This window comes from Pelophylax lessonae, assembly GCF_965119305.1.
Source record: "Pelophylax lessonae genome assembly, chromosome: 5".
Classification (NCBI taxonomy): Eukaryota; Metazoa; Chordata; class Amphibia; order Anura; family Ranidae; genus Pelophylax; species Pelophylax lessonae.
Window position 1 is genome coordinate 422,166,014 of NC_138772.1, and position 13,225 is coordinate 422,179,238.

General features: G+C 37.3%; 1 protein-coding gene across 1 annotated transcript in view; it reads right to left on the minus strand.

The window, feature by feature from the left end:
- ALKAL1 (ALK and LTK ligand 1) overlaps positions 1–13,225 on the minus strand; it is a gene marked incomplete at its 3' end in the record, with an annotated part of 114,109 nt that overhangs the window by 1,684 nt on the left and 99,200 nt on the right. The window contains exon 2 of the mRNA XM_082259877.1: positions 9,894–9,947. Within this exon, the coding sequence (XP_082116003.1) occupies positions 9,894–9,947 (54 nt within the window). The remainder of the gene's footprint in view (positions 1–9,893; positions 9,948–13,225) is intronic.

The following is a 13,225-nucleotide window of genomic DNA, read 5'->3' on the forward strand; positions in this document are numbered from 1 at the left end:
AATCCCACCAGCCCTCAACATTTTTCTGACTGCTCTTTCCTTTCAATCCTTGATTTATTTTTCCCTCCACTTCCCCCTTCCTCATCTTTCCCCACGCCTTTCCCCCCCCCTTTTCTTCCTTTTTCCCCCTTTCTTTTGTGTTTCCCTTTTTACCTTTCTCCCCTGTCTTCCCTTCCCATTTTCCTTCCTTCTTTTATTTTTCCATATTCTTTTTCTCTTTCTCTTCTATCCAGGCCAATGCCTTTACACCTTAGGCCCCTGCCTTGGATGCACTTTGGGAATACTTCCCATTTTTTATAGTATACATCTCCAGGGATGCGGTACCCTTTTTCAAGTTCATTACAAACATAATTTCTTGTTTATAAAGTATGTAAGAAAACATAATAGATGCTCCCTCAAGTATATGTAAACCCAATGTGTAAAATCTTATATAAGCTTTAACATACATTATTCATTTATTTAAAATAATACCTGGTGACCCTCAGGATATTTGAAAAATTGGATAGAAGAGTAATTGGGGGCACTAATTGATGGGGGTATATTTTATCTGTATTGTTTGGCACTGCTATATTATTTTTTTAGTATGTGATTGTAATTAATACATTAAAAAAATATGCATTAGTTTTTGTCGGAGTGACCCCTTTAAAATCCCATATTGTGCTGTAGTGTATCTGTAAAACATTATTTATAGGAATAAAAAAAGAAACACCTAACAGTTCAAAGTGATAACACACGTATACTTTATTAATGCCCAGCCAATTGAAGGTGTTGAAAGGAAAGAGAAGAAATTGTGGTCTACATAGCCCCATTTATACATATTCATGTTAATGGATGCTCCTTAAGGGGCTCAAAACATTCCAGGGCAGTATTCTAGAAGTGAAATGGAGTTGTACATCACACCTCCCACACATTTTATGCTAAACATAAGTTTGCTATACTGTGTACCTCAAATACAAAACTATTCCTCGAGAGGTTGAGCAGACTTGACCATGCACAAAATGTAATTATTAGCAGTCACTATGTAACCTAAACACAAGGTTGTAATATAAAGAACAAAACCACAGGGATAAAAGTACGATATAAAATAAATGTCAATGAAAGCTAGGTTTTCTTTTAAAGATAACATCTACAATATAGAAAACCATTATATACCACATGTCATGACGTTTCAATAGAAGAAAAATAGCACATATTTAAAATATTTCATGAATAAACATGGACCAGAGCAAAAACCAGATGTTCAACTGGTATGACGCCATTACACCCCAAAAGTATGCTATTTTTCCTATATAAATGATATTACTGTAATACATTATACTAGTATATACCAGATTAACTATTGTCCTACAATTCATTTCCCAACAATTGTAAGATTTTGACCTTTTCTTTGATTCAGCTTTCCGTCTGCCCTCCAAGACCTCAGTCTTTTTAAAAAAAAGTAAAATGCAAGTCCAGAATCCCAATCCTAAAAACATTAAAGTGCAGAAGACCTTGCAATATATTTAGGAGGAGAAACAGTAGAGCCCCACAGCAAAAAGCATAGTCCTGAAAATTTCTCCAGTTAGGATAGAGGCCAAAAGAATTTACTCTATGCATTCCACCTACAACTTAGTGCCTGCTTTTCACGGTATGTAGGGTCAGTCATCTGTCCAGGCATGGCACTTTAATAGGAGATTGAGGGCAGAACTGCCACTCAGTCAGGTATCTGCAGGAACGCTCTACAAGCTCCGGTATGACATAATGCTCTCTGTTCAGCACAGAGAACATTCATATTCACAACTGTTCTACATTTGATTTAAAATGGAGAATCACTCAAGCACATGTCAGGATGACTTACCCACCTGGTTGGGGTTGAACTGTGCCCTGAATGCTGATTTCTCTACATGCTGAACAGGGCATCACATCCTGCCTGTAAGAGACAATGACTCTTCTTCTAACAGCTGTTGACACAAACCTGCATGTTTCTCAACCTACAGCACCAATCACTGCCAAATTCAGACACCCTTAATAAAGAAACCACAAACCTGTCTTTCAGGTAGCCCTATAAAAGGAAACCTCCAAACTCTTCATATTGATAAAATTAAATTATGCATTCAAAGACTTTAATACAAGAGTTGTTTTGCAGTATTATAATGGTTGTGGAAGCTAGTGGTAACCACTCTAGTAACGGTACCTACTACATTGGTGTCCAGTTTCCACTGGGATCAGGCAACTATGGCATATTCATACTTACATTGGTCCAAGCTGGACCAACTGAACTATGTAGAAATTACCATATCTAAGCTTCAGCTGTAAATTATATACAGGTATGCATGCAAGTTGGTCTGCAAAAATCATATCATTCATGGCTGTCTGAATTTTTGAATTTTGTGGTTCACCTCTAACTTTGACATATGTGCAGATTTTGAGGTGAATTAACATTTTGTCAACAGCTGATTCTCCTAATTTGATTATCATGAGTGCAAACAGTATTAGGGTCCATTTCACACCATCATTGATGAAAAGAAAAGAAAAAAAAAATATCTTATGTGAAAGAAGACTTAATACATTCACATCCATGTACAGAAATGTTCATATTTGTACAGAAACTGCTAATTGTATGTAATTTTAATTTTTTGTCTCTGTCTTCATTATTAACATTATCATGTATAAATTCCTGTGTCATAACTGAATAATATGTAAAGTGGAATTAAGCCCTACATTACAACCAAGGAAACTGCTGTCTTAGTTGGTAAATAAGTTTTGACAAAAAAAAGACTGGAAGCTGATTGGTTTCTATGCACCAGATTTTGCCCTCTCCAGTTTTAGTAAATCAACCCCTAAGACAGCAACTTCCTTGGCTGTAAAGTAGGGTTTAGTTCAACCCCTTAGTGTTTGATTGATCTGCAGTTTCCATGGTGCTGCATATGTGATCAGTTATGATGGCAGTCATTTAATTGTTTGACAGTTTGATTGAGCTCAGAAGCAAATGTAAAATGTATCATTCACGGCATGCCTAAAATGTCACTGCTTTGGGAACAGTTAAAGTGGAACCTTAGTCAGAAAATGAAATCATGTCAGATAACTTCATGCTGGCCATTTCTGCAGATATAGTTATGTAAAACTTTAAAAATAAGTGCATATACTGTTTAAAATCCAGTAATACACTGTCTCATTCTGCTCTGCACGTGCTCAGTTGGTCTCTAATCTTCGGCACTGTGCCAAAAATCAAAGCCACTAGAGGCAGGTCAGCTGACAACCTAAATATTTACTGCTGCTCAGGGGCTTTGGGCTTCAGCAAAATGGCAGCCTCCGGCATGAACAAATAGAGACAATGCTGGAGGCAATTTGCATCATACACTCATTTTGGTAGCATACCTATTAATGTGGAATGTATATTCCTTTCTAAAAAACATTATTTTTAAATTGATTGGTTTAGTTTTGCTTGAGAAAAGTAAAGGTGAATAAATAGATGGCATGGTTTCTTTTTTCATATCAATGTATAGCTGTTATGTGACCAGTTTTTTCCCAGCCCGTCTGCAGGGAAACATCAGTGAGAGGAGCTTCTAATCCTCTGCTGCAGGTCACATGTTAAAAAAAAAAAAAAACAGCCTTCAAAGTACAAAGGAAAAATACATAATTCAAATCAAATAAATGTTTTAAATTATCATACAAATATGTATTTTAACCCAAATATTAATATTTTTTGTACAAAAACATAGTGTGGGCTATCTAAGGGGAGGCTAATCACAGCCTGTTTCGCATCCCCCAGGCTGTGTGTATTGTCGGTATGTTCTTAGGGAAGGAGAGGGCTGTCATTTATCAAGACTGTATACACCCACAAGTGTAACTCAATAGTCATGTGGGCTGCACAGATAAGAAAAAAGAACAGCTTAGAAGGGAACTAAAACTGGATTTTATCAAAAGTTAAATGGTTTTTGGAAATATCTATTCTGTCACATATTGGATATATTGTTTTCTGTTATTACATTGTTGATATTGATCTAGCACCACCCTTTGTGTATGATTTAGCATTGATGTGGTATTAAAAATCTTGTGTAGGCAGCTCTGTCCAAGTATTTGTTTAGCCTTAGCGCTGAATTATTTTGATTGTATAATGTTAATGGGCTAGTGAACTGGACCTTTATATATATTTCTTCTTCTGATTACAAGCACAGGTCTTGCTGGCAAGCTGGTTTGACAATAATACCATTAACAAAACCACTCTAACACTAAAATCTCCACATCTACAGGCATCTACAATCTAAGACTAATTTATCTAGCCCTGTAAAGAAGAAATCGCTATACATACCTTTTCTGAAGCCCCTTCGGTCTGGTCTCGAGCAGCAGGAGTTCTGCAGAGGAGACAGCTGAAAAAAGTTGGGAAGTGAATGGGAAGTGACACCCCCATAGACTTACTATAGGGCTTCCTGTTGTCGGCTGCCTCTTCTGCACCTACCTCCACAGCAAAGCCGCCGCTGACAGCTCAACGTGGGACCAGACTGGAGCAGCTTCAGAAAAGGTATGTATAGCGATTTCTTCCTTACAGGGCTCTTCTCTCTCTCTCTCTCTCTCTCTCTCTCTCTCTCTCTCTCTCTCTCTCTCTCTCTCTCTCTATCTCTCTCTCTCTCTCTCTCTCTCTCTCTCTCCTCTTCTGTATCTTTGTCTCATTCTCTATCTTTCTCTCTCTACTGCTGATCTTTATTCATCCTATCACATTGTTTTTCATTTACCAAGTTTACAACCAGTTAGGGTACATATATTGATATACTATAGGTAAGTACAACTTTCACATAAGTTTTCTTCTGGTACAGTTGTAACACATTGTGTATACATGCTTTTTTGCAGTGTTACAGTTAAAGTGTCTCTAAACCCACATCATAAAAACAATTTTTCAATAAATGTTGTAGTACATGCTGTTCATACTCATTCAGTTACTCTGGGATTATTTTCCATATTCTGCAAAAAAAAAGGTTGATCCTGTTGCTCCCTATCTCCACCTTCTGTTCATGCCTCCAATTGAGCTAGGATTTTTGCAGCTGTGGTGGCAACTCTGTACATGCTTAGTTTTCTGTAGGTTTCAATGCTAAGAATTTCCTCCCTATCACATCTGAGCAGGCCATGTGACTATAGAGTCACACTTGTGGGCATATACACAGTGGTAAATGACAGTCCACTCCCTCCCTCCTTCTCCATGCCCAGTAATAAGCTAAACACAAGGGAGTGGGGTATTACATGTAGATTAATGGAGGCTTCACCTCCCTCTTATTCTGAGATACAGACTGAAGGGGCCTAACACAGCCTGTGGCTGACAGAAATCCACACACATCATGTTATTTTTATTTAATTTTTAATTAAAACAATTACAGTGACATCCTCAACATACAGAAATAGAAGGGACAATGTAAATTAAACAGTGTGTGTTTAGTATTACTTTAATCCCTTTGAAAGGTGCATATTGCTGGAAACGTCACCAGTTTGTGGTGAGCAGATTTGTTTTGATACACTGCACTCAAAAGCAGAGGTGTCCATGTAACTTTAAACATTTAAAACATTTTGCATTGATAAATATATCAAGTTTTTTGCATTATCTGATTTGCAGGTGTACAAATGTATCTAGAAAGTTAATTGTGCAATAGCACATCTTGTGGTGCTTCAAAATGTATGCACATAGTGCTTAGTCTGAGCAGATATAAATCACTACTTTATACGTTATGCTGGAAGTATTCCAGAATCAAATACATCTGTGCTTTCCAGCAATGGTAATTTAAGCCTGCTGAGTTCACATATGCTTACCCATTGGTTACCTCTCAATGGTAAAGTGAATCTATCAAAAACAATTATGTTTGCTGTTAATATTCACTATATATAAGAAGGCCAGGGCACAGTGATTTTCAACTTCTCATGGAAACATTACATAGAAGTACTGAAGCTTGCCAATTTTTTGTAGTATATATGTGTACTTTTTGGGATAATTTATTCCTGCAATTTGCGTAACATACAGAGTGCTTTTGTCAAGGCAATATGGTGAATTCAGACAAATTAATGCAAACACCATCATGCTTTTTTTTTTTATAAATTATATCACTCGCGCCACTGGAATAACTATATGAATTTTGTGTGTTAAGGGTAAGCTGCTAGTTCAACAGTGGATATGTGATCATGAATGGGGAGAGAAAACTGAGCTAAACCCTATTAGGGAAGGATGTTGGGATCCTACCACAACAGTAAATTAGTGACAATATAAGTGCGAAAAAGTGTATATGCTCAGGTATTGCTACCTAATGCTTTAAATAAATATTAGAAATAATACATTTATACCTCAATTAAAACTGTTATAAATTATAGCATATAAACTGGTGTGCATGCAAAATAGTGCATCAACTAAATAATAAGATAAATATAATATCAATATAAAACTAGTATATTATATAGCATATAAACGGGTGTACGTGCAAAATAGTGCATCAACTAAAATGCTGTAATAGACAATGGTATAAAAATTCAGCAATTTAAAGTGCAAACAAATGGCTAAGGTGCTCCTTAGCCATTTGTTTGCACTTTAAATTGCTGAATTTTTATACCATTGTCTATTAAGGCATTTTAGTTGATGTACTATTTTGCACGTACACCCGTTTATATGCTATATAATATACTAGTTTTATATTGATATTATATTTATCTTATTATTTAGTTGATGCACTATTTTGCATGCACACCAGTTTATATGCTATAATTTATAACAGTTTTAATTGAGGTATAAATGTATTATTTCTAATATTTATTTAAAGCATTAGGTAGCAATACCTGAGCATATACACTTTTTCGCACTTATATTGTCACTAATTTACTGTTGTGGTAGGATCCCAACATCCTTCCCTAATAGCGCAGTTTTTTCTCCCCATTCACCATCATGCTTTACTAATATTAGAAGCTGTAGAAGTCCTCAGAAAAAAAATCTATCAGGAGAAATATATTTTGGCTGCTTTTGTCAACCTTTTTCTGAAAATGCTAGTTGACTGGCTGTCTTTGTATACACAGAACAGCAATAATGCATCAAGTCAGTAAACATTAGATATGAATTACCAGGAAAAGGTGAAACCTGACTGGTTGGCTGCTATGGGCTATCTCATTTTGCTAAATTTTGCACTGCCTTACTAAAAAGGACTATGAATGGTTTGCATTGCAGTTCCAGTGTGACTGTACAGTGATAGATCTGTATTGCATATCTGTACATAATGAACACATTAAATGCATGTGGCCCACTTAAAGTACATTCCAGTAAAAATTAAAACGTATGTCTTGAAATGCATACACAAACACAGTGCGCTTGTTCAGAGCCTACTTTTCCATCTAGTTCTTGCAGACGTGTACCATTTTATCTCAGTCTCTTTTGTACATAATATGATAATTTGACATCCCCTTTTGTTTAACTATCTATAACATAGGAGAGAACTTCCACTGCAAACTCATGACATCTCTTGAATACAAAAATCCCTGCCTTAAAAGTTTAAAATCTTTTTTTAGATACATCAAACACAGGAAGATGAAGATACACAACAGAGGTTTAAGAATGCAGAACCACCCACATGGTTGGAGCTATTGGAATGGTTGGAATTAGGCAACCAGGACCCTTCTAATAAATTTAATTCTGCTAATTTTATTGCCTTTTCTCTTGATCTTTATTATTCTGAATATTGGTCCCTACTGCAAGCCTTATAAGCACCAGGAGCCTGGCTACCTACCTATACCTTGAAAGGCTAGGTGGCTGCACTGTTTGCACCACCCTAACCTGGATTAGCACCATTCAGATTGAGATGTAGTAGAGAAACAGCACATGGGTACAGCCAAAGTAGGGTTCCAAGTCACCGTATTATAAACTTAAGACTGCCACCAAAGGAGTGAAACAGTGTAAAACAGATCCCCAGAGAGGGACAAAAGCGCATATAGACCATTGGTTGGTCTTATCCTCCAAGTGAGGGCACATGGGATGAGGGGATTATCACTAATGTATGTAGATGATTAGAGCACATAGTGGTGAACACTAATTAAGGAAGCAGTCATTTGGATATGTGAACACAAGCCTGTTTTTTTATGAAAGATTGAGCATATGCAAGCAAATTCATACCAAAAGACACTTTATGGACTGGTGCAGTGTTTGTTTTGTAATTTTATATATGGTTTGATATGATATGCTGATTCTGAAAATTGCTATGCAAACAGATTAACCACTTCTGGACCGGAAAGGATTTGCATCCTTAATGACCAGGCCATATTTTGTGAATCGGCACTGTATTATTTAACGGACAATTGCGCAGTCGTGCGACGCTGTACCTAAATAAAATTGATGTCCTTTTTTTTTCCTACAAATAGATCTTTCTTTTGGTGGTATTTAATCACCTGTGCAATTTTAATTTTTTGCGCTATAAACAAAAAAATTGTTACAATTCTGAAAAAAAAAAAAAACAATATTTTTCACATTTTGCTATATAACATTCCCAAAAAAAAATTAAAAATCAACATTTTAGGCCAATTTGTTTTCTGCTACATATTTTTGGTAAAAAAATTGCATTAAGCGTATTTTGATTGGTTTGCGTAAAAGTTATTGTGTCTACTAACTACGGTTAAGATTTATGTCATTTTTATTATTATTTTTTTTTTTACTAGTAATGGCGGTGATCTGCATTTTTTTGCGAGACTGCGACATTGCGGTAGACAGATTGGACCCCTGACTGACATTTTTTACACTTTTGGGGGGACCAGTGAAATGACTACAGTAATCAGTGCTAAAAATATGCACTGTTACTGTAATAATGACACTGGCAGGGAAGGGGTTAACCCTGTGGGCGATCAAGGGGTTAAATGTGAGCCCAGGGGAGTGATTCTAACTGTAGGGGGGTGTGGCTTGTGAAATTACCATAGAGACATGTGTTCCTATATAGAAGTATCACAGGGGCTCTATGATCATTCAGGGGGAGAAGAACAGTCAGCTGTGTTTACAACAGCTGACCGTTCTTCTCTCTCAGCGGGGAACGATAGCAGGTGTCAGGCAGCAATCGGAGCCGCCTGCCCGCTGCATCGGCTTCACCGCGTGCTCACTTCCTAGCCTCCTGCGCACAATTGACGTATAGCTAGTCGGTTTGCCCAGGAGCGGCTGCCTGTCGCAGTATAACTGCGGCTGGCGGTCGTAAAGCTGTTAAAAGGGATACTAGCACATTAGCATTTGGGAGCGCGGCACCACTTTTGAGTATAATTTTGTACATTGATACACATTTAGAGAGTGTGTATAGGTGTGAGCGATCTGCTTTGTAAGTTTTGTAGTCTTAAAGCACTCAATAGCACAACATAGCAGTGCGCAATACATCCATTTTTAATTGACAACGCCATTATTCTGACATAAGATCACAGCAAGTTCTAGATGCACCAAAATTTGTCATTCTTGATGGATTGCCCATGAGTTGCCACTCTAATAAAATACAACCTAAAAGCTACAGTGCATCCTTTTTTATGAATCCACTTTTAGCTTATTGCAGTGATGTTGGGAGATGGCTTTAAATGGGTTGTTACAGTTATTGCACTTTCCTCAAAATCATTACTCTTTGCACTGCCTTACTGAAAACAGAGAATATTTTGTTATATTTTCCATAAAGTAACAGTGCTGGTAAATTAAATGTAGTCATGGATAATCTGTTCCCAAAATGCTAAATTGATAATTTTGTGATATTAAAATGTAATTTTCTAAATATTTAAACATCTATCATCTCAAAAACATACTAAAAATCATGATTCTCTATAGATAGAAAATGATTTTTCCTTAAACTTACAGTAACATTTTGTATGAATTACAGAAAATCACCTAAAGCACCAATGGAATTTGAAAAAAAAAAAACTTAATGTATCATAAATGTCCGTACCTGTAAAGTGATTTATGAATTTGCCTCTAAGGGTGGCATCTCTGGAAGGTATTTCTGAAAAATATTTAGAAAAACTCATGTTAATAGTTTTTTTTTTTGTGTGTGTGTCGAGCATATAATCCAATCTAAGTTTTCCTGTATTAAATATATATAATTGTCAGCCAACAACTAAATATACATTTTTTGTAGGTACAGCATGGGTATTAAGAAAATGAGTGTTTTCAGAATAAATAGGATGCGATGTTGAGAAACAGAAGCTCTATGAAAAAAAATGCAAAATATTAAGACTTGGATCTGCAGAAAAATCTGCCCATAGGTAATATGGATGTGACTAGGAAGTCAAAAAGAAAAGCCTAGAAAATGATTTTGGTAAAAGTAGTAAACTAATATATGCTTCATAGCTCCATTAATTTTGCTTCCTGAACTTGTTGGTAGAAGTAGGCAACCATCAAGAAAAAATATGGTATGCTAATAACTGTGTGTAGTTAATATAAGTACTTTTTTTTTTACTTTTTTTATTTTTCAGTTATAAATTTACAATAAAGATAAAAATTCAGCGCTTAAAATCAAATGGATGGGTAAGCAGCTGTACACCAGGATAGGTCAAACCCACCAAAACCTATAATATGCAGAAAAAGAAAATAAAGTGCAGCGCTATAAAATTACAAATAGTGCATAAAATCATTCACATTAAAATGTATAAAATGCACAATAAAAAGCATGTGGATAATAAATCATAAAGTCCTTAAAAGCTGATTTCCAAAGTGAAAAGCAGGAATAAGTAAAACCACTGCAAACGTGACTCCTCCACCACAGATAATACAGCCTCTCACCTCCTGTATTCGACCACTAGGGGTCACAACACTTTGTATCAGTAAGCATCAATATGGAGACAGCCAGAAGATCTGTATATCCAGGACCCAACAGATTCTCAGAAACTCATGTATGGCAATCCGAAAAAGATAAATAAAATGATCTAATGCTCTCCACTTAATTAAGGACATTTATTAAAGTAAAATAAAACATCACACTCACAAGCAAGGCACTGTCACAGTGCCAGATGAAAGTGAAAGTGCAGACATGTGTTCCAGGATCTCGGAGAGCTGCGGGTGACGTCAGACTCTTTCCCCCGTATGCATTACGTCAATAGGCGTGACTTCCTCAGCAGGGGTAAGGAGGGAGACCGCACCCGCTCATTATAAAGGCGTCTCATAGCAACCAGAAGCCAGGTCATTACAAAATAGGAAGTGAAGGGGAATGGAAATCCTCCACCCCCTTCAACCAAGGACCAGCCCAGCTTCCTGTATTCTTAGTTCCTGTGTCTACAGGAAGCTGGGCTAGTCCTTGGTTGTAATGACCTGGCTTCTGGTTGCTATGAGACGCCTTTATAATGAGCGGGTGCGGTCTCCCTCCTTACCCCTGCTGAGGAAGTCACGCCTATTGACGTAATGCATACGGGGGAAGGAGTCTGATGTCACCCGCAGCTCTCCGAGATCCTGGAACACATGTTTGCACTTTTGCTTTCATCTGGCACTGTGACAGTGCCTTGCTTGTGAGTGTGATTTTTTATTTTACTTTAATAAATGTCCTTAATTAAGCGGAGAGCATTAGATCGTTTTATTTATCTTTTCCGGATTGCCATACATGAGTTTCTGAGAATCTGTTGGGTCCTGGATATACAGATCTTCTGGCTGTCTCCATATTGATGCTTACTGATACAAAGTGTTGTGACCCCTAGTGGTCGAATACAGGAGGTGAGAGGCTGTATTATCTGTGGTGGAGGAGTCACGTTTACAGTGGTTTTACTTATTCCTGCTTTTCACTTTGGAAATCAGCTTTTAAAGCGGAGTTCCACCCAAAAGTGGAACATCCGCTTTAAATAGTCCTAACCCCCTGACATGCCAAATTTGGCATGTCATTTTTTTTGGGGGGGGGGAGCGGGTACCTAGTTTTGACAGGTACCCGCTCCCACTTCCGCTCGGAGCGCCGCGGCGCCCTGAGCGGAAGTTCTCCTCTCCCCCTCCCTCCCTGCAATCTTCTGGGACATGTCAGAGGTCCCAGAAGATTGCTGGCCAATCACGACGCGTAGCGCAACTCGCGCATGCGCAGTGCGTACCCGGCTGTGAAGCCGCAAACCGTCACAGCCGGGTGCCCACATCAGTGATGCCGGCGCCGCGGAGCAGAGAGGGAGAAGACGGCGCATTGCTGGACCATGGGACAGGTGAGTGTGCGGTTAGATGGAACTCCGCTTTAAGGACTTTGTGATTTATTATCCACATGCTTTTTATTTTGCATTTTATACATTTTAATGTGTATGATTTTATGCACTATTTGTAATTTTATAGCGCTGCACTTTATTTTCTTTTACTCAATTATAAATTTGTCAATATTTTTCTACACGGGTGACACACCCAGGAACACCAAGGCTAGCAAAATTAGCTCTCGGGGTGCTCTGCAGCCTTAATCACAACTTTTCCTTGGAACTCCAAATCTAAGATGGGGCCCATAAGGCAACAGAAGTATACAGCAGATGTAGTTCTAAATGACAGAAGAGACTGTGATCCCAGATAGGAGGAATCCACAGACTTTAGACTTTAAAGGCTTTCAGACTAGAAAGCCTTTCAGCAGATGAGAGCACATGATTTAAAATATAGACTAGAAAGCCTTTCAGCAGATGAGAGCACATAATTTAAAATATAGACTAGAAAATCTTTCAGCAGATGAGAACACAGAATTTAAAATATAGAATAGAAAATCTTTCAGCAGTCGAGAGCGCGTCATTTTAAATATATTTTAAAAAGTTCTATATTTTTCTACATATCTACATACAGAAAATGCTGTCCAGTGAAGGTGGCAGTGAAAGGAGATAAGGAAAACTACAGCATTACCAGACATTCTTACAATGTTCACCTTACGCTTGATACCTTACGATTTGATAAAAAAAAAAACATTTCTTCAGCTATTTATGATATTCCTGCCTGGTATTTTTTGTTCCCACACTCATTGTGAGTTTTCTGCCTTGTTTTACTTAGTTTTTTATTTAGTTAAAAATACAATTTAAGAATTCACTGGCTCTATGCACACTGTTTTCGTTCTCCCATCACTAATACTGAGACATTGAAGGTGCTTTTTCAAATTACATAGCTGTCTTTTTGAAAATGATACAGTCACTCTGATAATATGGCATTGAAATCTGAAACACTTAGGGGTTGATTTACTAAAAGGCAAATAGCCTGTGCACTTTGCAAGTGCAGTTGCACCAGAGCCTAGTAAATAAGGTGAAGCTTCACTTGGCAAAGAATACCCAATCACATGCAAAGAAAATAAAAAAC